The 24,928-nt window shown below is 38.7% G+C and overlaps 2 protein-coding genes across 3 annotated transcripts; one reads left to right on the forward strand and one right to left on the reverse strand.

Annotated features, from left to right (window-relative positions):
- Positions 1 to 1,918: 1,918 nt before the first annotated feature.
- On the reverse strand, positions 1,919 to 6,450 carry LOC147879914 (ADP-ribosylation factor-like protein 8a). Of its 2 annotated transcripts, XM_087371475.1 has the most exons (7): positions 6,322 to 6,430; positions 5,121 to 5,207; positions 4,032 to 4,113; positions 3,844 to 3,876; positions 3,271 to 3,392; positions 2,616 to 2,780; positions 1,919 to 2,481 (listed from the first exon to the last, which is right to left on the reverse strand). In XM_087371475.1, exons 2-7 carry the CDS (start codon positions 5,150 to 5,152, stop codon positions 2,364 to 2,366), a joined length of 552 nt encoding a protein of 183 aa, XP_087227601.1. In that variant the 5' UTR covers positions 5,153 to 5,207; positions 6,322 to 6,430; the 3' UTR covers positions 1,919 to 2,363. The 2 variants fall into 2 exon arrangements, with proteins under 2 accessions (XP_087227601.1, XP_087227602.1); XM_087371476.1 differs by lacking the exon at positions 5,121 to 5,207 and having other exon boundaries at positions 6,322 to 6,450.
- A 9,326-nt stretch (positions 6,451 to 15,776) lies between these two features.
- On the forward strand, positions 15,777 to 16,808 carry PSAN (photosystem I reaction center subunit PSI-N, chloroplast, putative / PSI-N, putative (PSAN)). The gene is made up of 3 exons (XM_087372149.1): positions 15,777 to 16,114; positions 16,229 to 16,354; positions 16,446 to 16,808. Exons 1-3 carry the CDS (start codon positions 15,842 to 15,844, stop codon positions 16,533 to 16,535), a joined length of 489 nt encoding a protein of 162 aa, XP_087228275.1. The 5' UTR covers positions 15,777 to 15,841; the 3' UTR covers positions 16,536 to 16,808.
- The last annotated feature ends 8,120 nt before the right edge of the window (positions 16,809 to 24,928 follow it).

Here is a 24,928-nt window from a genome sequence, read left to right on the forward strand (position 1 = left end):
ATCCCGAGTGTAGGGATGTCAATTTCGTCCATCTTTATGTGATCTTTCCCTTATCTTTATGGATTAAATTGGTGAGTATTTAGCATATAGTACCACATAGCAATGCTTCCATGTCATAAAGGATTACTAACTAATTACAAAATATTAGATGTAGGGATTCTTAACCTTCTTAAGAAGTTTGACATGCAATTCTATCTTCACCGACAGTTCAAATCTTACTTGATACAATCAATGCATTGCAATTGATTCAAACAGTGATTTCATCGACACTTTGAGTACATTTCTTGCACCATATCTACGACTAGCAACCTCAATTTGGAGCCATCTGCTAAATTGAACAACTCCAATTACGACACATGAAAATACCGAATGGAAACCATTCTTTTACAAATAGGAGTATGTCAGACCATTGGACGATCCAACCAACAATAGCTCTACTCCAACTGTTGCTGTAGCACCAATAACGAGATCTACAGCTATACCTACTTCACCAACAGTGATCAGCAACTTTGCAAGTTCATGTTGCCTAGGGCAACCTACAAACAAGCATGAACCAAGGTCTACTCCACCACCAAACCACAAATATAGGTCATTCATAACATGAAAGAATTACTACTCGCTACATGAACAAGTGTACAATCTATCTACACACATATTAACATTCAAAATGGGCATCTTGGGAAACCCGATGTCAATAGCAACTAGATGAGTTCAATTGAGGCTGAAAGTGACTTGGCCATACAACCATGGGTTTTCTGCATGCCGAGATGGGATTGAGGAGCTTTAGGTTGTGCATGCTCCATAGCCTTTGGTGTACAGCTTAGAAAGGTTTTCTCCTTGAGTACATAGACCTTTGGGCTGTTACTCCCTGACACTAAAAATCGTGGGATTGGAAGAGGAAATCACAGATCGCAACCTACCCCGATTTAAAAAGTGAACATTTGCTTTTAAGACTGGGCTAGGTTTTGAGCTTACTATTCTGATTAAGAGTCAGGATCAGCAAGCAAAAACGTACAGCAGCAAAGATAGGTTGCAGGGGAGCAATGAAATCCACGAACTGCTAGGCAAGGATTAAAGAATGAGAGAAAGAACCGCCAAAATACTGTTGGAACGCATCGATAAGAGAGAAGTATAATGGACCTGCAAACACGATTTCAATCCAGAGGAAAAAGCAAATACAAAAGAGCACATACGTTCCAAAACACTGCTGGAACGCATGGATAAGAGAGAAGTATAATGGACCTGCAAACATGATTTCAATCCAGAGGAAAAAGCAAATACAAAAGAGCACAAAGGTTCCAAATTCTACAAGGAAGAAAATGTAGAGGAACCTAAAGAACACGACCTGAAGAACAAAGGCAAAGGTTAAGAAAGTAGCAAACAATGATTAAACAAGACGTGGGAAGGTGGGAGAGAGTACAATCACCAGCAGAGCAAGTATTAGCTTTCTTTGTCACTAGACTTTGAGGCCATCCCCTCTTACGAGATGTATCCTCAGGCTTCCTCGCCCAAAGACTAAATTATTGTCACCAGCATATGCTGTCATATTCGTTTTTTCAAAAGTACAAAATTATACCTACAATAAGTGTCACTCACCTACTTGTTTTGCACTAATACATTTCCCAACATAGATACATTAAATAATTACTTCCAAAAATGATGTCAGACCCTTCTATACGGTGTGCAAGGCCATGCTTCATGAATTCAAAACCCTACCACAGCTGTACATTGATTAGGACCCCTCGGGGAATTCAAATTCATACGCCTCCAAGAATATGCAGAGAGGAGGATGAGGGGGGATCCCCGGGGGTGTTGGAAAGGAGGAGGCCGGGATTTTGCGAATAAATGAGAAGACATTTGATCCAACCAGGAGCTCACAAGAAGATGCAACTGTCATTTTTGCTCAATGCAACACCAGTAGCATCTTATGGATTCCATATAAAAGTACATTATTGAATATTTTACAAAGTCAGAAATATTTGCTCAGTCTTTGCCTACAGGTCAGACGGTCAAAAGAGCAGGACAACATGTGCAAGTGCAATGTCTCTTCCATCATATAACAAAATGACAGGCTGAGGAGCATGTTATTGACACTATAGCCCCATCTCAAACATGGAAGGCCCCATACCAAACCAAAGGAAATGGAAAAAGCTGCAGAGTAGGTATATACCCCCCCTCACCAACCCCCACCCCCACCCACCCTTCTCCACTAGCAAACCGCAGGAAAAAAGGTCTGAAAAAATTACAGCATAAGCTGCCTTCAAATTAACACAAAATTGAATCGATAGGTATAAATGAATATGAAACCCTCAACCTGACATTTTTCACAGAATGTCCCAGGGTGCACATGAGAGTCGAGTAGACTAGCTTTTGGTCTTGGAATGCTTCACAAGCCAGTCAATCACAATATCGATGTTTGTTGAGTTTTTGCAGGAAATCATGTAGCAACACACTTCCCTGTCAGTCAAAGATGGCAGACCCCTGCAAATTTCAAGGAAGATGCTTAGATCTTCTAAATTGAATCTCAGCACAAAATGAAGTTGAAGGAGAAAATGAAGACCTTGCTTATTTTTTCATTTTAATATACCAAAGAACATCAGCATGGAAGAACTCACATTTGATCTATTAGCGCTTGCTTAGACAGTGCTTCTGGCTGTTTGTCAATCTTGTTGCCAAGCACAAGCAGTGGAATTCCGTTTAGAGAAGGCTTGCTTAACAAATCATGAAGCTCGCTTTTTGAGATAGCTATATTATCTCTGTCTGCTGCATCAACAACATATCTGGAGGAAGAATTGTATTGTGAGCAGAACCTTACAGAAAACCAATTTAATCTCACTTACATGCAACATTGAATACGGCTACAGCCTCACACATTTACATTTGATGTGCAAAGCCCCATTCTACATTCGAGTGTGCACGTGCATGTGACTGTGTTCGGACGTAGGCGCATGCATGTGGTGTATGCAAGGTGCTGTGGGTGCACAGAAGCAAGCACATGTGTGCTCACATGCATAAGGCTGTGAAAAAAGCATAGGTGGCTAGGCGTGCATGTAAATGCCTGAACAGCCACGCCCCCTAACCCCAAAAAAAAAGCTTACACTGCAAAGCAAACTTCGCCCCGTGCTGATAGATGGATAGAATTGGAGAGAGAGAGAGAGAGAGAGAGAGAGAGAGAGAGAGAGGGAGGGGAGGGGGGTAATAATTCCTATCAGAGAAAGTAGGGCCCATAAAATGGCAAACACAGAGCGCCCGTAAGGTTGAAAAGCGTACACAATAGCAGAAACACCTCGACAATACCGCTCCCACATACTACGAAAGCGCGGTTGCCCTCCAAGATCCCACAGTTTAATTGTAACATTCCCCTTTGTCACTTTACGCATGTTGAATCCAACCTGCATTTCCCCAGTAAAAATGTCATCTCTCTCTCTCTCTCTCTCTCTCACTCTCCCCCCCCCAACAACACACACATACTACGAAAGCGTGGTTGCCCTCCAAGATCCCACAGTTTAATGGTCACATTCCCCTATGTCACTTTATGCATGTTGAATCCAACCTGGATTTCCCCAGTACAAATGACATCTCCCTCCGTCCCTTCCTCCCTTGAATCCAACCTGCATTTCATGCCATCTCCCTCCCCCCCCCCTCCCGTCCCCTCCCTTCCCGCCCGCCCTCCTCCCCCCCCCACCCCTTCTCTCTCTCTCTGTCTCTCTGTGTGCACAGATGAACCCATGCGTGTGCACACATATGCTTACTTCTAATGCTTCTTCCACAAAACCCTATGCAGCCCCGACTAGAATCCAAAAAGAGGACAAAAAAGAGAAAACCGATATCTAAGAGTCTTACAGTTGGAATCATATCTTCACTGTAGCCACCAGTCTGCAAAAAGAAAACATAACACAAAATAAACAACCAAGGACCTTCATAGGAACAGGATAACATACTTTCAGAAAGCTTAGATAAGGCAGGGTCAAAACCCTTTTTGAACTAACAGACTGCCAAAAACAGAAAAACTGGGGAATAGACAGATTTACCGCTATAACATTTACAAGAGAGGTCTTCCCAGCATTCTGCAGTCCAATTAAAGAAAGTTCCATCTCTTGTTTGAAGAAAAGGCTGCAAAACAACACCACCACAACAGATGAAAATGCCCTTTGTTCACATCCTCTGGCATTAACATCTCCAATCATCCATTTCTAATTGACACTCTTTTGTGATCTCCAGAAATAGTTGAACATACAAAAGTGCTTGTGCGTGAATTGGAAAAGTTTTCGTAGCATCACCATAAAACATTGCACATAACTTGGGCAAACACAAAAGGAAGTTCCTGATGCAAGTTTTCCAATACATAACTCCTGTAGAGTTCCAGCACCATTTGGCAACCACAAACCTGGCACATGTGAGCTTCTTTCCATAAATTTCTCGACTAAAACAGTTTTACAGTCTTGTTTCTTTGTAGATAGTCATGCAAGTCGATGACCACAGTCAGTATAAATCCATTCCAGGCCTCAGTGACATACTAGATGATGGCTTTAATTTTGCCTTGTCCTTTCCTTTCAGCTTGTCACGCTACCACAAATACAATCAAGTGGCACTAGTGCAAACCGTATGCAAACTAAGTGAAGATGCGTGGTGATTGAACTAAGCATAGAGAGAGAGCAAGAGAACATGTGTGAGCTTATGAGATGCAATGTTTATAAATAGGCAGACCACTATGTTCATCAAGCTATGCTATCTTTTATCAGTCTTGTAACCTACAATTGACAAATTAAAGTATGCATCAGCTAATATCTTAGCAATGGGTAATTTTTTTATTTAAAAAAAAAGACAAATTAACTTACTTCCAAGGCAAAAAGACAAAATTGATATAGCTGGAAAAGATAACAAATTTGACTTCCTTCGAAGGCACATGAATCTGGGGCTTGTATACATCAATAAAGTGCTGCACACTTCATCTAAAGCTCCTTTCTTGCTTGATTAATTACACAACACTATCATTGAAAAGAATCTCCTTTCCTAAATCTCCATGTGATTGGCCAACAGGCTCATGAGACATGACTAGGTGTGACTGGCCCCCTTCAATGTACTTCCCACATGGAGGAGCTTTAAGTGTCGTGGCTCACCTCATTGGGTCCTCTGCCTTTGCCTCATCCATTTCAGATTCCTCCACACCTTCAACCTAGCTTTCACCATATCTACTGACCACCTACCTGGACCACCAGCCCAACCATGCCATGAGACCTGTATCAAGCTTGACTTCTACCCCATGACCTAGATGACCTCTATGCACCCCCCCTTTCAGTTATCCACAATATCACGTCTCTTGAAGTCAGTTACAAGAAGATGTGTTTCATCTCTTAGGGACAAAACTAAACATTTTGTGTTAGTCCATGGGCCGCGAGTTCGAGTCTTGCATCCCGAGCTAGGAAAGGAGTTGACAAATTTCATAGTTTTACCAAAACCTCAAATCAGAGTTGGGTATCTGAACGAAACATTGTACAATGTGCAGGTTTCTTCCGGATAACACAGGGAGAGAAACGAGAATATGCGCTGTTTACAGTTTATATGAATCCCTAAAACTTGTTGAAGCGAATATAGACACGAAGGCGACTAGACCATCTCAATGCGTGTAGACCGAAATACTTTTCATCCTGCTGCAGAGCAGCAGTGCCGAGCTGCTCATGACAGAGAGACTATACAATCGAGAAAAACACAGGTCCTCCAAATGCACGTCTGGACAAACCATTTCATAGAGATGGCGAACTCACCTAAGGGAAAACTGACGTTAAAAAGCCGGTTTTAATAGCAGTTCACTTATACCATTTCACAAATTCTAAGGAGAACCTAGTTCACTGGCCTTGCTGGCGCACGTTCGTAAAAGCGACCATGCCAGAGTATTGCGATTATGCAAAGGTATAGATCGTTTTCTTCATACAGAAGGGAGGAATGCAGGATATGGTGACCACGAAAGGAACAGCCAAAGTCAAAGAAACAAAACCAGAAGATCCACTAACTACAGTCTCAAGCAATGAAACGTCTTCATAATTCATCAGCCCCCCGCCCAAAAAAAAAGAAAGAAAAGAAAGATGAAGGACTTGTGTCTGCCTTTCTGCGTGAGTTGGCATCGTGAGTTTGTTGCTAATAAAACCTACTTTCCGGTAGATTCGTTTTCAGCTTGGAAAGCCTTGGATGAGGCGCCTGGTACATCGCCGGGCGGATCCTCGGAAAACAAACTCAGCGGATGGAGCGATAAAAAGCCGATTGAAGAAGGGGAGGTGGTGGCGAAAGCAGGCAGAGTAAAGAGCAGGGAGCATGTAGGCATACCTGCGGAGCCAATTGAGGAAAGCTTCCCAGAGCCCCATGCCGGAGACAGGGGGGCGATGTCGGGAGGATGGATCGGGAAGGAGGGGAGCAGGGGGAGGGGAAAGAGGGGGATCCCCCTTTAATAAGAGGCAGGGCACCTACGTGCGTGTTAGCGTGTGGGAACTTGGAAGGGGTGGGGTGGGGTGCGCGGGGCACAATATAAAGAGCACTGGATGCCAACTCATCATCGCTAGTCACGTCCCCCCATCTCCGTGCCTACTTGCCTTTGCTTTCACACGTCATTGAATTGCGGATTAGGGGTGTGCTAGAAATGTGGGCAAGCATGGGAGGTGTATAAGATGGGAGCATGTGCGAGACACCATGGAGTCGTACATAGAGCTTGTGCAAGTCTCTCTCTCTCTCTCTCTCTCTCTCCATTGCCTCGTAATCACTATGAACTCTTACATCCATCAAGCACGACTTCTCTCTTAGCTATCTATGTGCTCTACTCATGTGGTATTCCATGCTAATATGAAGTAACCTACATGTCAAAATGCTCGCTATTGATGCATCGATGCATACATGTCATTGTCATCCTCACTCTTTGCTTGTGGTCTTGCCCACATCTTCCTACCACTTCAAAGCCCATGGCTGCCAACATCATTGCTATCATGTGTTGAGCGCTTATTTGCACCACTCCTTGGTGTCTTTAATAACCAAGAAAGGCATGGGTTAATTTTTTTGTTCACTACACACCATTTCCAAGCCAAACAATGTGTTCGTTGCATTTCCATACCATAGACTAGCTATGTCTTGCTTTACCTCAACCACAATTTCACTATCTTTTTGTCCAACTTCATCTTGTGTGTAGTCATAAGGTTGTAAGGATGTTAATAGGAGATGAATGACAAAGGGTTGTATAATCGCCCACAAAGGGCACCAATAGTATGGCCTTGACTTACCCCATCTCGTGTCAACCAACAACTTGCACCCCCACCTAATCACTACTACAAAGGTCAAGGAGACCACGACATATGTCTAAGGTTGGGATACATGCTAAAATGCTTATAGTAGCAAGGGTGTACAATCCCATAAAGGCAACTACCCCATCTCGTGTCAACCAACAGCTTTCACCCCACCTAATCAATACTACAAAGGTCTAAGGAGACCACTACATGTGTCTAAGGTTGGGATACATGCTAAAATGCTTATAGAAAGGCTGACAATCCCCCACAAAGGGCACCGATAGTATCACCTTGACTTACCCCATCTCGTGTCAACCAGCAACTTGCACCCTCACCTAATCATTACTACAAAGGTAAAGGAGACCACTACATGTGTCTAAGGTCGGGATACATGCTAAAATGCTTATAGCAAGTCCTATTCACCTTGCCTTTGATTATCTTATAAGAATAGAAAGCAAGACTTTGCCACCAAACATCAGATAATTGCTCATGAGGGTGCATTTTCTCCTTTTTCACAACCTTCATGTAATGGTATTTTGTGTACCCCTACCACCCTTGGGTATAACCATAAATGGTATTTTGTGTACCCCTACCACCCTTGGGTATATGATCCCTTACAAGGATAGTCTTTAAAGAGTATGGATGGACATAAAAAATGACACTTTATTTTTAATGTTAGTTAGGAACCTAGGTTAAGCACATTTTTTTAAAAACTCACACACCCACCCATTTGGCGCTATGGAGGGGCCTCGCCTTGCGCGTACCTAGCACACTGCTAGGGGTTGAATGAGGGCCGCCGCCTTGGTAGGTAGGAAGCCCTAAAACTGGGCTGCCACAGTGTCCTCTTAAGCACCCTTTATTTGGCCCTATAAGGATCTCAAGGAGTGATCTTGATCCTATGCACACTAGACTAATCGCTGCATAATATATACGTTGATGCTAGTAGTGTTGATCGTGGTTAGCCACCTTGTTGGAAACAAGAAGTCACAAGTATTTGTTTATGGTAGTATTTGTATTCTCTTGACTAAAGGGTATAACGAGAGTATTTATACAAAACTTCAAGGTAAAATCTTCACTTTAATAAACAACTCTTTTCCCCTTTCACATTTATTATTACTTCTTCATGTCTCTTGTCTTTTAAGCAACACAAATGCAAAGTACAATCTTCCACAATTATGAAAAGTCAATGTTCCGGTACAATACTTTATGGCTTTACTATAACATTAATACCTCAATAAACAAGTCAATGTTTAGAAACATAAATAGAATTAGTGGCTCCTTATGACAACAATACATCATTAGGATTGCTTCAAGACAAATATATTGAAGAGTCAAACTTTCCTACACTTTTCTTTGGTATGCAAAGATAAATTGGAAACTCTAAGTTGACATACCAAAATATTGCAAAATGGGAGGCTATGAAGTTAATGCAAGATACCATTTGTATATGCTTCCCCATTGCACAACAAATTAGGTCACCAAAAGAGATGATCCTCAATGAGCAATCCATGGTTTTAATGGCCTTCATGATTTGTTAACACGAAATCAAAAGTTCTCTACATCACTGAAGAAAATATTAACAAATGGTCATGGCTTGCTATTATGTCATTCCCTTTGAGTAAAGTCCTTGTTCACCTCTTCTTGTACCTTTCAAATAGACCAGAGGTAAAACAATTTGTAAAGCAGGGTGTCACCATTGTGGAAAGTTGTAACATGCTATAGATCCTTTGGTGAGGTGATTTGTTTTCTGCTATCGTGGCAAATCCATCCACCTTATAGAATTAATATGGCTAAGAACTCATTTCATGAAGTTTCAAGTGTGACTTTTAGATCACAATGTTGACCAAGGCAATGTATCTTTTAGTGGTAGTGGCGTGTTGTTATGGAAAAATTCCTATTTGTCAAAAAATTTAAGTACCATTTAGCCCTTTTTTTGAAAATTATAAACAAAATCCGTGGAATTGTCAATAACATACAAACATTTAAGTATTGCTTAGTCCTTCTTCGAATGATATAAACTTGAAAAAATAAAAATGTTATGGAAATTTTTAGTTTGTTAATAATATATAAACATTTAAGTGCCACGCTATCCTTCATTAAAGAAAATACTGACAACAATCCATATCATAGTATCCTAATATGGACTAAAGTAGGCAAGGAAAATAAATGATCATGTGATTGAATCTCATGTGAGAACAAAGCTTAAGATGTATAATTTTTAAGTGCACTCTTGCACTCTTGCCAAAGTTCTTCTCTTCCTTAATTGAAACTTCTCCATTTTGAGAGCCTCTTTATGGGGGGAGCCTTCTTGAAATTTAATGTATTTGTACCATAATTAATGATGAACCCCACCCAAGGCCCCCTATGATAGTGTTATTTCATCCCTTTAACTCCTACAAAACCTTTTTATGCCTTGTGGACTTAGTATAAGGATAACAGGTTTGGAAAGACAAGGATGAGTCACGTTAACAATGTGATGCACACTTATTTTATTTGACCTTGTACAAAGGGCTTCTTTTGGTTCCAGGAGCTTTCAAACTGATGGGACTATGCTACTAAGATTGGTTATCATTCTATGGCCTATGTTAGTGCTTCCTTTAACATTGCACATTGTTTGGAACAATTCGATCTGCAAATTTGTGTCGCACATAGATGTTTGATTTGATTCGAAAGTTGAATTAATAAACCTCAATCTATGATTTTATGTAGTTATGTGAACGGTTTATGATTACTTCCAAGGACATTTATGTAATGAAAAAGTTAAAATCTATCATTGTGAAAGACATGTAATGTGTTAAGGCCATCACAAGTCACCATGTTGAATGGCATGTGTTTAGGCCATCACAAGTCACCATGTTGAAAGAGCACACACTTAACTCCTTGCAAAGGCTTGCTGAATTGGATAGTAACTTACATAGAGTCGGCAAAATTTCAATGTTTGCCTCAAAATATCTTGCTTCATATATCCCATTGCAAGATTCATTTCACAATGGCTCTTCTTAAATCAACTACTACATCCCTAGAATACCTTCACTCTATTACCTTCATCTTTTCAATGTCTATTTCACCTTGCATATCTTTTTCCTCGGTCTTGGAAAGGACATTTTGTCGAACATCTTCTCCATTTTAAAAACCCATCAACACCTTGGAATGAGTATTGGCAGATGATTCTTTAGGAGCCAACTCGAAATTCTGGTTCAAGCCAAAGTTAAAGATCCTTCGCATGTGCAAGGTTTAGAGAGGTTATGAATTGAGTTTTTTATTTCTGCCTCTATTGTGATAGTCTTGGGATCTTTTATGGTGGTTTGGGCTAGAGAGCTCTCCCACCTTTGTTGTAATGATCATACATTAGGTTATGGATGTTTAGTTTTGTTTAAAAAATCTATTGCCAAGTCTTGATGTATTAAAACTTAGTTCTAGAAAATCATTTCTTATTTCTCATACCTCTCACATGAGTAGCTATAGTAACCTTAAGGAATATTCAAAGCTTTTTTCAATCCAAATGATGGGTCATGGAAGACCTCCCCATATGCTAAAAATGGACTATCTAACCTATCACACAATTGTAATGTGTGTCCCTTGTGTGTCATCATTTGGGTCATATGGTTCCCCTTTATAAGGGGGTCCCTACCAAGACACCTCCTCATAGACCTCTACATCCTCTTTTTATTAACTACCTTTACGTAACCAACGATATGAATTCTTGAACTTAAACTACAAGAAAAAATTATGGACAATAAAAGCCATTAAAAAGAGAATTATATTTTCACTTACTAATTTATCAACCCTTCTTGACTCCACCTAAATTCTTATTGGTAGTATACTAGTATAACGTCTCAAGTGTACATTTGGTTCAACTGGCATTTTAAATCGATAAGGTAGCAATGCCTCACTTTGAATTAAAAGTTGCTTCCTTTCCCATTAAGTGTTTTAATATTACCAACATGATGAATATTTATGGTGATACGATGATTATCACGGAATGTCCTAGCGAACTCTTTACATGATAGGACAATGTCCCCAAATGTTAAAGATACTAAAAAAGTATTCTTGCATGTTTGCAACTACAATCCTAGCTATGGTAAATTTCATGTTGTAACTTCACATTACCCTTTTATGATCTTAACCTTCAAGGTTCAATTTTATGACCTCTTCACCTATTCTTGCATTGTCTGCATGACATCTTTAGTAAGTAGTTTAGAGATATAAATAATACAAAGTGGATTTGCTTAAGGGAAATATATACCCATCATTATGCAATGATTAAATGAAAAGATGAATAAAAATTCATAGAAAATATTATTATTTTTTTAAATTCCAAATAAGAAATATGACATCTTTCTCAAACTAGCCTTATGACTCTTAAATTTGAAATAATAGTCTTGTGGGGGGGTCAGTGTCCCCATCTCCACTTCGTATCGTATGAATCGTAGGGTCCAATACTCTTCCAACTCCAGGATGAGGTCTTTATCCCTTGATGAGAAATAATTACCTCTAGTAATTGAGTATTGCTCGATTACTAGAGGTAATTAAGCCATACTTGATTACTACTAATTGAGTGTGGCTCCCATCTCACAAGTCACAATCCGTAGCTTCCCATGAAAGGTTTTCCCATTACCACCTTTGGTACTTAAAAGACATGCACGAATAACATCACTCTTTGACATATTTGAAGGTTGAAGAAAAAAAACAAACTATATTGGAGATTTGTTATGGCAGTTGTAGAGCTTGTTATATATGCATAGTCTTCTAAATTTCATTTTCTCTCACATTTGCAACATGTAGTGACGTATGCTTATGAACATGCATTGGTAAATTTCATACTGTACCTTCCCATAACCCTTTTATCATTTTAAACCTTTAAGATCAATTTCATGACCTCTTTTCATATTCACGAATGAAATTAAGCTTAAGAACTCTATGTCTACATGATATTCTTAGCTACTAGTAGTTTAAGGATAATGGTCATCCATATGGAGGCATTAAATGTCTTTTCCACGTGTGTGGACTTGTTCTTGCATCATAATCATGGACCATCCCGTAACATTGTTTAAGAGTTAAAATTTTATCTTTGCTATCGATCAAGCCACATAGATTAAATAGATAGAATTTACAATCATGTTAGACCCCCCTTCGTTTATTCTTAGTAGGACTTCATTACGAGCTACATCGCCTCTTAGCTTCTTGCAGGACAATGGCACACTTGTTGTCCCTATTCAATATGGAAATCCTAAACGTGCTCTTTAGAGCCACTACGTTATATTATTGACTTTTCCATGTTAAATTCGAAGCGAATCTGAGATTTTTTGAAAGGCCCTAAGTTTTTTTGAATATTTTTTTAAGAAGGGGGCATAATAAGGTTATTTGAGACATTGCAAATTTTGTTCACTTATCACTCACTATACTTAACAAGTATAAGTTTAGACAAGCATCAATGAGAAAAACTATGGGGACCTTAGGAGATTTTTGCAAATGAGCCACTCACTCTTAAGTGCAACATTTCTTTGTACTCCTAGCAAATTAAGTCACATACGTTGAAGCTGTTTAGGTTGAGAGTAGGATTTTTGTACTTCTAATAAATAATGATATTACTAAGGAAAAGATACCTTTATATGAAAAGATTCTTTGTATTCCAAGCAATAGAATTCATGGTATCTTTCAAACTGTATAAGGAACTAGCAAGACTTTCCTTGAAACTTGCATTCCTCCCACAGTTAGTTTTTCCTTTAAAGTTAATAGAGATGAGCTAACTAAAATTCTTTTGAGTAGATGTCTCACATCCTCTATAGAATACCTACACAGAATACCTACACAATGGACATAAAGGGCTTACATTGGTCCATCTCAGCAACCTACTAGCTCTAACTGGGGCCATTGTGCATCACCTTCCAAAGTAAGAACTTGGCCCTATCAACACTACATAGAATTTGCTCTTCTACCATTTGGATCCTCTTCTCAGGTTCGATTTGCTATTTTGTATCGCCACCATAAGGGACTTCTTAAGAATCAAGCTCTTGTACAAAGCTTTAGTAATCTTCCTCAATACCCTACCTACCCCTAGCCATCAAACATGAATTGACTCTGTAGTTAGAATGGCTATTATAATTGATGGGTTAGGAATTAGTTACAATGCTTAAAACCTCTGCCAACACTAAAAGGTTACATGAATTCAGTCAAAATCAAACCAGAAGGGTATCCAATGGACTTTGTAGTCAGCCTTCCTACTATCCCTCAACTGTTCCCCATAAGTAAGCCCTTTCCTCTGCATCCTTCTAGACCAAGGCAAGTTATGCTTGTCCTCCTTTTGCATCTCCCTACATCATCATATTTCCCTTCGAGTCATCATTGACCTCCTTCTAGACCAAGGCAAGTTAGGCTTGCCCTCCTTAGTCATCGCTCTACTCCATCAAATCCCCCTTCAATCACCATAACCCCTCAAGCCCTTTCTTCCCTTCCAAAGTAAAAGAGAATTGATTGCTTTCTAAGCCAAAACCAACCTAGAAACTAAATCAAAACCTGCAACCTTCAACAAAAATAAAGATGTCAACCTATCATACCAATTCAAGTCTCTCTTGAAACCCACCTAGCAGCCTTTTCCTCTATTAATAAACCATCTAGTAATGTCATATGACATTCAAATATCTTTGGATGCCACTTGCTCAACATGGAAAAGTTCCTCACACAAACATTGGGGAGGCCAAGTCCACCTTGAGTTTTAGGGACCTTAAGGGCCTCCGAGGGAATGAAATGTAGTCTCCTCCTCTCGCGATCCTCAATATCTTTTCAACCTTTAGCTAGTGGCACTTTTAGAAGTTCCAAACTAATTCTAAATATGTGGTAGCAACCGTCAAAACAAGCTAAATGATAAGAAACCTGGGCATTCATACCCAAATACAAATAGTACCATGCTCAAAACTTTTCATACAATTTATTTTGAGACCAGTCTAAATGCTCCTTTAGAGTGAGGCATAACCCCAAAGGCCCCCCCACGCTCCTTACTACCCACACCCTTATTGATCCATTACAGTAGCAAAGCCTTTGTCTAATTAGGTTTAGCACTAGAGGCTGTCCATAGAGCAAATGTTTTCATGCAACTGTACAAACAATGCAACAAACCAAATAGGTTTTCAAGCTTGTCTTGGTGAGCTACCGATTGTGCCATAATCTCATTGACAAATAGGTATGAAAAATTTGCTTCCTAGAGATCAAGGTTAAGCAATCAACCTTGCTCGTTTCCATGATGTTCTTATGAGACTCATTAGGTGAACTAAGCCAGTGGCAAAGAGCAACAGAGCCAAAGGAAAACCCTACGTAATAGATCTTCGGAGATCCATTATACCCATTTAAACAAAGAATTGCAAAGGTAGAAAACAAAGTCTTAACCATTCTAACAAAGGCATCTCCAAACATCAACATTATGAAATTGTAGTCCCATCAGATTCTATCATATGTTTTGTCTAGATCAAACCCAAATAAAATGCAACTCTACCCCTAGGAAAATGCAATTCTTAAAGCAATTGATACACTCGTGATATTTTTGAATATATCCACAGAGTTTATAAACCCGTTTTACTCCCTAGTGACCCATGACATGCAAATTTACCTAACACTTAGAGCCAAGGCCTTGGCTAAAATTTTATCCAAATTATTTAGCACAGTAGTAGGGCGCTAATCACCTACTTTCAGCCTACTTTTCCACTTAGGAAAAAGAATAACCAAATTGGAGTTAACATCTGTAAAGTGATGGGCCCTCCAAATGGCCCCATTTGCCATTGCTACAAGATCTTGCTTACTATGATTTCGTAATCCCGTAAATAATTCCACAGTTAGACTATTGGGTACTAAGGATTTTCCAATTCCCATTGAACTCAAAGGAGTTCGCCCTTGAAAATGATCTTGCTAATCCCACACGTTCGCACACTTCATACTCTACACTCCACATGCAAGAATAGCGCTTGCATTTTAAATTCCAAGCTTCATCAACCGTTGCCGGTTCCCCTACAATCTCCCCTAGTTTGTTCCTATAAATGTCCGCAATATGCCAAAATTCAGCCACCAAAAGGGGGTATGGAAGACCTTCCGAGATGTTTGTTTGTCCCTTTGCATAGCTACTTTAACACTACCCTTATCACTAGTGCACGGGTGGAGGTAAAAAAACAAATGGGGAGGAAAGCGGGTGGTGGAAGGGCTCTGTGACCAAAAGAACGGAGGTCAAAAGGTAGATAGGACTCGGGACTCACCCCAAAAAGAACGTTAATGTGAAGAAGAATAGAATGCTTTTCAACTTGCAAGCTATTGGTGAGAATTTGAAGAGCACGGACTCACCCCAAAAAGAAGGTTAATGTGAAGAAGGATATAATGCTTTTAGGCATTTGATGTGTAAAACCCCAACTCTGCAAGCTATTGGTGAGAATTTGAAGAGCACCCTTATCCCTTCATCTTCGTTATTGGGCATATCCAATGAGGATGCTCCACCTCGTTCTCAACCCCTTTACAAAATCTCTTCCCGAAGGCTTCTTTCTTTATCCACTTCTCTTCAATTTTGCCGTTACGAAACTCTACGCCTGCCGTGCACCATGGCCACCAGCCTCTTCTTCGGTACCACTTCCATTGTCTCTCCCGCAGCCGCTGTAGTCTCAGAGCTCAAGGGATCTTCGTCGTCGGCTCCTTCTTCTGCTGCCCAGAAATTAGCTCCCGTTGCAAGAGCCAGCAGCGGAGGAGAGGAGTATCGGTCTCGCCGCAATGCCCTCAAGCTGGCTGCTGCCCTTCTTATCGGTGGAGCCGTCGCCGCTGACAGGGCAAACGCGGGACTTGTAGAGGATCTCCTCGCCAAGAGTGCTGCTAACAAGGTAAGTTCCTTCCTCGCGTGAAATATCGTCATGTCCACGGTGCTTTTCGGTTGAATAGAACACGTGTTCTGATTTGTTGGTATTCTGTGCCTCTATAATGTTCGAAATTTGCAGGAGTTGAACGACAAGAAGAGGCTCGCTACTAGTGGAGCGAATGTTGCTCGCGCTTATACAGTTGCCTTTGGAACTTGCAAGTTCCCCGAGAATTTTACAGGATGCCAGGATCTCGCTAAAGTGAAGGTAAGCAAGGGTTGCGTGGTTCCGTAGTGGTTCTGTGGCGTATAACAGTAGTCCTTAGATCTTGTTCTTAACAAGCTATTGCGTGTTACAGAATGTGCCCTTCTTAACCGAGGACTTGAAATTGGAGTGTGAGGGTAAGGATAAGTACAAGTGCGGCTCCAACGTCTTCTGGAAGTGGTAGATCCTATTCATGGCTTGTCCACGTTTGTGGTTTCCTGTGTGAGATCCAAGTCTTTCTATGTAAAGACAGGAAATGAGAGCACTTTACTACGCCATCGTGTATATTAACTCTCCCAACTACGCGAATCATGATGTCGGAATGTTATTTTTTGTTGAAGCGAATTACGAAATTCGCCAAAGGATAGTGGAAGTCTGAAAGTTACTAGCTTTTGCCATATTTGTAAATCTTTCGCAACTCTGCTGTTAATTCAACGAAAACATAACGAATTTTCCATATGGTGAGTTTACTGTCGTTTGACAACGCACTCTAAAGATCATGCTGCAACCAGTATATGCTGGATTGAATTGTATGGAGCCTTACTAGCTTGGAATGGTTTACTAGTATTATGCGAATAGGATCAAGAATACGTACATCGTACGTATTATACGAATATATTGAGGAATAAGTTTATTACAAATTTGTATTTTGTTGAGACAAAAATTATTAATTTTGGAGAGTGAGAGAGAGAGAGAGAGAGAGAGAGAGAGGGAGAGAGAGAGAGATAGAGGATGTAAACTTATCTTTAGAGAGAAAAATGTAAAACTGAAGTTGTAGAGAAAAATATACTCATAGAAAGCTAAATAGAAAAGAGGAGAGTATAAGTGAGCATATGGAATGGCTTTAGTTCAATATGAAAATGGAGATAATTCCTCTAGTAGTAACATTGTTGGAAAAGTAGGTTGTTTCTTAGGAATAATATCCCAAATGTACAACACCTTTAAATTATATAATTGGCTCATGATCATATGCCAACTCATTTAGAACATCTTTACATAAATTTGATGACCTTGTACTAGTTCTATCATATTAATCAACAATGAACTGAATGAGTTTGCCCTTCACCTTTGGAGTGTCGATTGAAACTCAGTACGAAGACTTTGTATAAATGGATGCTTAAGTATGTGTAGGTGTGTGGATTTGTATGTGAGTATAATTTTATACTATGGTCTACACCCATTGTTGGGCGGTGATGACGTAAGTGCGGATGTCATAGTAGCGAGTCCCTACTATGCTCGATGGAGTTTATGGTTTTTAATCTTATGAGTGACTCTTCTGAGATTGAAATTGCACTATGTTGTGTCTTTAGAGAATGAGTCTGGGTATGTTCATGGATTCATGTAGGTATATAAATAAATTGAATGAAGTATTACAACAAGTGAACATAGTCCAAAAACAATTGCAAGTACAATAATAATATGAAATTACCAAATATACTAGCTGCCTAGTATGAGAGATCACATGCCAAGTATGGGCCCTAAATAATCTTAAAAGCATTCTCTAGAATTTGATTTGATCCCAAGGAATACTTAGCTGCAGATGATAGTCTATTAATTTTGGTTTTGCAAAGAATATGTATGTTTGATTTTCTAAGAAATGTCTATTATCGTCTATTAATTTTGGTTTCGCAAAGTATATCTATGTTTGATTTTCTAAGAAATGTCTATTATCGTCTATTAATTTTGGTTTTGCAAAGTATATCTATGTTTGATTTTCTAAGAAATGTCTATGATTAATGGGTGTTATGTAGGAAGAAGTACTATTTGGTGTTTTTGCATTATTTGTACTACCTTGTACTAGGTCCATTGTTTATTCTTTAGCTTCCCAGCATGATAGTTGTTGATGGTTCATTGAATGAAGTGTCAAGTCGATGAACTCCAATATGTTTCCATTCAAGATATGAGAAGATAAATTACACGAACAACATCAATATGAAAATTATGTGAAAAGTAATATAGACTACTTAATATCATACTCTATATAAGTGCCTTTGGCCAAACCACATAAAACATTCACTAGGACTCCTATGACATTTGATGTGCTCCATGAAATACTTTGCCTTAGTTAGACTTAAGTAATGACATGTAAGGCTAAGGATTTGTAAGAGCTCAATTTCAAGGTAGTTGAAATGTTTTGTGATTATTTTAAGCCTTGAGACGTAAACAAGATATTGTAAGTTGCTATAAAATAATGAAGATTTGTTGGGGTATGCCTGAGTTGTTTCATCAAGATTGATGATAATTAGTGCACTTGTGTAACTATGACAAATTTGAGATTTATAAATTGTTCTTTTGTCCTTATTATATTTTAGTTACAACTAAAGATTGATGATAATTAGTGCACTTGTGTAACTATGGCAAATTTGAGATTTATAAATTGTTCTTTTGTCCTTGTTATATTTTAGTTAAATTGTTGCTCGAAATTGTTGGTTGTATTCGCTATTGAGAATGTTGAAGTTTGTTGTTGTTGAAATGTTCGAAGGCAAAAGTAGGGTAACTAGATGGTCATAGGAATTATTGAGGTATGGAAGAGCTAGGAAAAATTACTCGGACATGCCATTGATCTAGAGCAATTATTGATAATTGGTGCATTTGTTTAGATGTGTGGAGCCCATTAATTTTATCATCTAAGATGGACAATCGATTAGGACAATTGTTATTTTTTTGTCTACAGTTAGGAAAATGTAAACATCACTATCTATACGTTGGAATATGTATATGTTGTGTTTGCATACTGGTTTCTAAGTACATAATAAGAAAGGCAATGTCAAGTCTATTGTCACCTTGCAATAGCATACCGAATTGATTGTATTGATGCCTTGTGGTTGCTGAGTATTTGTTTTGAATTTGTTTAGGATGCTAGTGAAGAAGAAATTGCCTTGACACATAATGATATTGAGTTGTTAACATTTGAGGTTGTCTTTTAAAAAACTTTGCTTTAAAGGGTTTTGTTCTTGGAATACCCATTTGTCATGTATAGGAGGCAATCGGTTGTGTGTGTGTACTGGTTTGTTTGTACAGAATAAGTAAGGCAATGTCACGTCTAGTGACACCTTGCAATAGCATACATAATTGATTGTGTTGATGTCTTGTGGTTGCTGAGTATTTGTTCTAAATTTGTTTAGGATGCTAGTGAAGAGAAATGCCTTGACACATAATGGTGTCGAGTTGGTAACATTTGAGGTTTTCTTTCCAACAACTTTGCTTTAAAGGGTTTTGTTCTTGGAATACCCATTTGTCACGTACCGGAGGCAATATGTATAGGTCACCCATTATTGTGACATCCAAGCCACCGTATGGTAAGTTATAAACATGTTGATGGCATGTAGTCTTCTACTGATAAGGTTAAACATTTTTTCACCAATTAGTGATATTTCATCTAAAATTATTGTTTGAACTTCCATCTATTCCTTTTGGAGTTTGTCTAATTGTCGGTGGTTAACTCATGCATATCTTTGCAATTTACTAGTATACCTAATGTTGAATGTAGAGTTGCACTGTTTATGTTGTATGCAGATCTTCCTATATGCACCATTTTCAATATTTTGGTCTTCAATGGATCAAAATTGGACTTTTTGCTATACCAACATAGTAGTTGTTGATTGGGGTCATGTATGACAAATGTTTGAATACCGGTTCCAGGTGCTCCTCTTATGAATATGTAGATGGGCTTGTTAGGTTGGTTTGTTTTTTTCCAGATTATGTCGTCAAATATGTCGTTGCTCTGGGTTTAGTAACTGTATTTGTGATCAGTGTTCTTCTTTTGGTATTAGTAGAAATGGAAAGGAATTAGGAGTGTCTTTTTTCTATCTACTTCGAGTTTCAGGTAACAAAATTTCTATTGATTGCTTTTCCATGTAGTTGTGGTGTGTCACATCAGCTACATCAGATGAACCTAGTCAAATAGCATTATTAAATGTTTTAGCCGATATGTCAATGTTTGTAGTTGTAGCGATTTCATCTATTTGGTTCTTGAAGTTTTGCCAAGCTTAAGTATTTTGGTGTTTTGAGTTTACAAGGAATTTACAAGGAAGTTGAATTGTTTTTACTCTTAGAAATTTGGTTTATAGCTCTATAGTAAGCATCTTGGTAAGTTTCAGTTGATTGTCCTAGAGTTTCTTCTGAGTTAGGGTAAGGAGTATAAAGCATGAGTTATTCTCTGTAGTAATTCTCAGGGTCTCGATGTTGGTCCAAATGTGTGAATCTAATTATTTATGATCTTTTTTTAAAATGGGTTATCTTATTGTATCCTGAAACAAATTCTGAGAAGTATATTGAGTCAAGTGTTTTGGTCTTGCTATGTACCGGCCACTAATTGAAGTGCACATTATATTAGTTGAGTCATCCGGTAGTGTTTACAATATTTTATCAGGTTTCAAGATGGCAACGCGTGGTTGTAATGGCATTCAATTTATAAATTATATTGTTCTAGAAGCAGAGTGCAATGGTAATGAAAGTATTGTGTATACTCTTGTGGTGACATTTGTTGTAAGTTCATATGTGGCCCCCTTTTTTTAATGAGATCAAAAGCAATATTTATATAATGATTTGGATTTGGTTGTAGAAGTGGTCAACTTGTTGGAGCTAACTATAACCCACCACCCTAAACCTAGCCAAGGTACCACCTATATAATCTATACTTCTCGATGTTGCTATAACCCACCCTAAACCTAGCCAAGGTACCACCTATATAATCTATGGCACATGATGAATATACTTACTTCTCGATGCAATTACTTGTGTCCTCTCTCTCTCTCTCTCTTCTTCTTGCAAGGTCTTTCCATCATGGTATCAGAGCTGTGGCAATATCCAACAACATAAGTGAGTTGATTTAGAACCTAGCAGTGGCTAGCATTCGGTTCCCACAATCAAAGGCTGAGCAAGAGTATTTTTAATAATAGCTTCTCTTTTTAGAAGGCAGTATAGTTGGGCAAAGATAGTCATCACTAGGCCTTGTCCATTCTTTTATTTGATTTAGAGAAGGCATACAATAGGGTGGACTGGCATTTTTTGCAAGGAGTACACCGACATATGGAATTCTCAAAGTATTGGATTACAAAGTTTTATGATTCTTGTCCCCAATGTATCAGCAAGAAATTAATTGCTATGCCCAATAGTTATACCTAATTTATTGAAGATTTCACTAGTAGGATGTCCCACTAAAGATATTCAAGTGCATGATGATATAGCTCCTCTTTTCAACATGAAAGAGTATCCCTTGGTCCCAATCCAGTTTTTGGTTGTAATGGATTTCTCCCTCAACTTTTCCAATATTGGTGCATCGAGATTTCCATCCAATTATAATTACTCCACTTACAAACAAAAATATCATCATAGAAATTGATAAACACAATGGTTAAAGATAATCTATTGTTGAACAAAGTAGCAAAAAATGTAATATTGTTAAAGGCTAGTATCATAAGTGATTGTAGACAATTGCACACAATAATTGCCAAACTTTAATAGGGCTGGTCCAATTTTGGTACTTGTAAGCAATATTAGTGGTTGTGGGATTGAAGGAGTCCTTAATAAAAAGGAATATGGACATCCATAATAGCATATGAGAGCTGAAAGTTGAAGCTAGATATGTGCAATTATAACATATACTCACTTCCTATTCGGAAGCAAAACCAAGGTCAAAATTGATCATAGTACACCCATATATTTCCTTACATAGCCCATCTTGTCTAAAAAGCAAAAGAGATGGTTGGCTTCAGTGCTGTCCTATGATTTTGACATTGATTACAAGATGGGGAAAGAAAATGTGTTTGCAGATGCCTTGTCTAGGATGTGGGCTTGCACGTTGTTTTGCTGTCTCTACCATTTATCAAGATTGGATTCATGGCATTCAAGAAGAGTATATGCAGGCAAGAACCAATTTTTAGACTTGCAAGAGTAGGAGAGGAGTGTATTTCTTGCAAGACTAGCTACTTATTGTGAGTCAAGAACTAGATAGATCAGGTCCTTACACCATAACAACCCATTATGCAATTTAAAGTCAGTGTTTTGGCATGAGGGTGGCTAGACATACAAGTGTCATGAAAACTTATGAGAGGGTCAGATAAAGCTTCTTCTTGGAAGGCATGCGGTGACATGTGGTCAAATATGTTGCTAAATGTTTGCCATGCCAACAGAATAAATTGAGGAGAAAAGAGAATGGGGGCAAGGGGAAGAAAAGGGGGTGGGGGAGGGGGAGGGAAGGGAATGGGGACAGGAGGACAAGAAAAGGGAGGGGGAGGAAGAGAAGGGGGAAGAAAACGGAATGAGAGGGAGAAAAAAGAGGAAGAGAAAGGGGGAATAAAATGGGAATGAAAGGGAGGAAGAGGGGGCAAATTGGGGAGGGAGAGGGAGGGGCAGGAGATGAATGAGATGGTGAAGAAGGTATACCTTAGTGTGAAGAAGAGAAATGACAGGGAGGAAGACGGGACAAATAAGGGAGGGAGAGGGAGGAGAGGAGATGAATGAGATGGTGAAGAAGGTATACCTAGTGGAGGTGGAGGAGTAGGAGGAAGGGTGGTGAAATGACGGAGGAAATGTAGTGAAGTAAAAGCGATGATGGAGGTAGATGTGAAGAAGTAGGAAGTAGACATGGAAGAAGTAGGAGTAGCAATGGTGGTGGAATAGTGGAGGAAACGTGGTGCTGGTGGAGGAAAGATGAAGGAAAGATGGAGCTAGAACTCGAGTCATCTGTTAAAAGAATAAAAGTTGGCAAACTGGCAATATGGTCTCACAAGTACTCTATAATACTTTGCCAACAAGTTGTACATGAATTCACACAATTTGCACAAAAAAATCATCATGAATTTGAAATCGATTTCTTTCATTTAGAATTCTTCTTGAACTTCAGTTATTGAAAACTCTTTATGAGGTAGATCACATATTCGTCAATGGAGGTCGATCACCCTTCTCGACATAGCTTACAAGATCTTGGTTGAGTTTGCGTCTGAGACCCCACCTTCTAGATATCATTCATGAGACGTAGACTAGATTTGTCTAGGAGCATACCATCCTTGATAATATCTTCATTTAGATTTCTTCTTGAAGTCATGTTGTTCAAAACTCTTGGCCACATCTAACCATGCCTACAACAAAGCACATAGATAGCTTGCAATACACATGTGCATCTTAAAAGTGAATAACATCCTACATTTAGAGCTTGAGTAGTTGCACTTGGAATCAAGATGAGATCGATTTGAGACCTTGAGTTGATTCATGAAGAAAAACAAGATAATCTATTTTCTTATTTTTCTAGTTTCTATTGTGTTGATTTCCCTTCATTTATCCTCTCTCTCACTTTAAATCTACTTATATTTTTCTTTCTTCTTTTTGAGAAAAAAGGGTTTATATCATAAACAGTTCAAGTGATATGCATTGATGGTTCACCACAAAACCGCATTTCTGCGTATCTCAAAACAACTAAGAAGAAAACGCAAGGCTGCTTCAATCCGCCTTAGAGTCAGTCTCATAGTAGTTAGAACCCTTGAAGTGGCACACTTGCTATATCTTTCTTTTTGTTATTACAACTTGGTTCAAGCTAGTATCGCTCTTTTGATACTTATTGCATTGGCTTCTAAAGCACTAGAATCCAACCCTATTTTCTTCTTCTCAACCAAGCAATTTCTTGCAAAATGTACAATTTGCCTTTAAGCGGACAAGCCTTTCCTTAGAGAGAGAATATTGCTTTACTAACATCAAATAATATTTTTTAAAGAAACATTTTGCCTACTATGGCAAGGAACTATTGTCATGTATCACCCACATTGAACTACCATACTAGGCTCCCTACGGGCATAAAACCAAGGGAGAATGGCATCGCGTGCACTAAATGTACATATATGACACAATATGTATTGAACCTCCCCAAATGTTCAATTATCAAATCCTAAAAATTTTCTCTCTTTCTTCTACATGTGAAGATTGTTTTAAAGAAAATGTGAGACTTTGGGGTTTTCTATCCACCTTGCTAGCTTCTTTTAGAAGACAACAACGAGGTAAAAAACTCCTAGAAGTAAAGGAGGAGAAGGCAATGTATATTGTTCAAGGATAGAACCTTATCTTGATGACTACTCAGTTCTTCTTTGTCAAATAACATTCTCCACATTGCAGGTCATTTTCATGCGTTTGCTAACCCTACTTAAACATCCTTAGCTTCTTAAAGAAGCTCAATATGCTTGGTAAAGGACATAGAAAGATGCTTTTCAATTCTAGGTACGAGGGGGAAGACAAAGCTTAAACACTTGATGCCTCTTCTTCCTAGTGGAATCTGTTTTTACCTCTGGATATTTATTGATCAAATTCATCCTTTTAGCTATACTTTGGAGGATTAAATTAAAAAATCATTTTCATGCAACTCTTACTGAGCACATCTATTTGCACCAAATGTGTCACTCATAGTGGATGAAGCCTATATTAAACACAATAAAACCAAGATAAGGTTCCCCTCTTTAAAACATTTTATTCAACTTGCATGTATTTTACCCTCGTTATTGCTTAGGCTTAGTGTCTAGGAATAATTTATAAGTTTATGATAAAGATGAGACTAATGCGAAAGGTGTTTTTCCATTGTCGATGCTATTG

The sequence above is a fragment of the Dipteris shenzhenensis genome, chromosome 33 (genome assembly GCF_047967505.1).
Source record: "Dipteris shenzhenensis isolate YYH24624 ecotype China chromosome 33, Dip_SZ_1.0, whole genome shotgun sequence".
Lineage (NCBI taxonomy): Eukaryota > Viridiplantae > Streptophyta > Polypodiopsida > Gleicheniales > Dipteridaceae > Dipteris > Dipteris shenzhenensis.

Bases quoted from the DNA above. Each gene is read 5' to 3' on its own strand.
- LOC147879914 (XM_087371476.1), bottom strand. From the start codon at position 6,359: ATGGGGCTCTGGGAAGCTTTCCTCAATTGGCTCCGCAG. The intron at 4,114-6,321 runs GTATGCCTACAT...GTTGTTTTGCAG, and splicing joins TTCCTCAATTGGCTCCGCAG to CCTTTTCTTCAAACAAGAGA. The intron at 3,877-4,031 runs GTAAATCTGTCT...TTCTTTTTGCAG, and splicing joins CTCTTGTAAATGTTATAGCG to ACTGGTGGCTACAGTGAAGA.
- PSAN (XM_087372149.1), top strand. From the start codon at position 15,842: ATGGCCACCAGCCTCTTCTTCGGTACCACTTCCATTGTCTCTCCCGCA. The intron at 16,115-16,228 runs GTAAGTTCCTTC...CGAAATTTGCAG, and splicing joins CCAAGAGTGCTGCTAACAAG to GAGTTGAACGACAAGAAGAG. The intron at 16,355-16,445 runs GTAAGCAAGGGT...TGCGTGTTACAG, and splicing joins AGGATCTCGCTAAAGTGAAG to AATGTGCCCTTCTTAACCGA.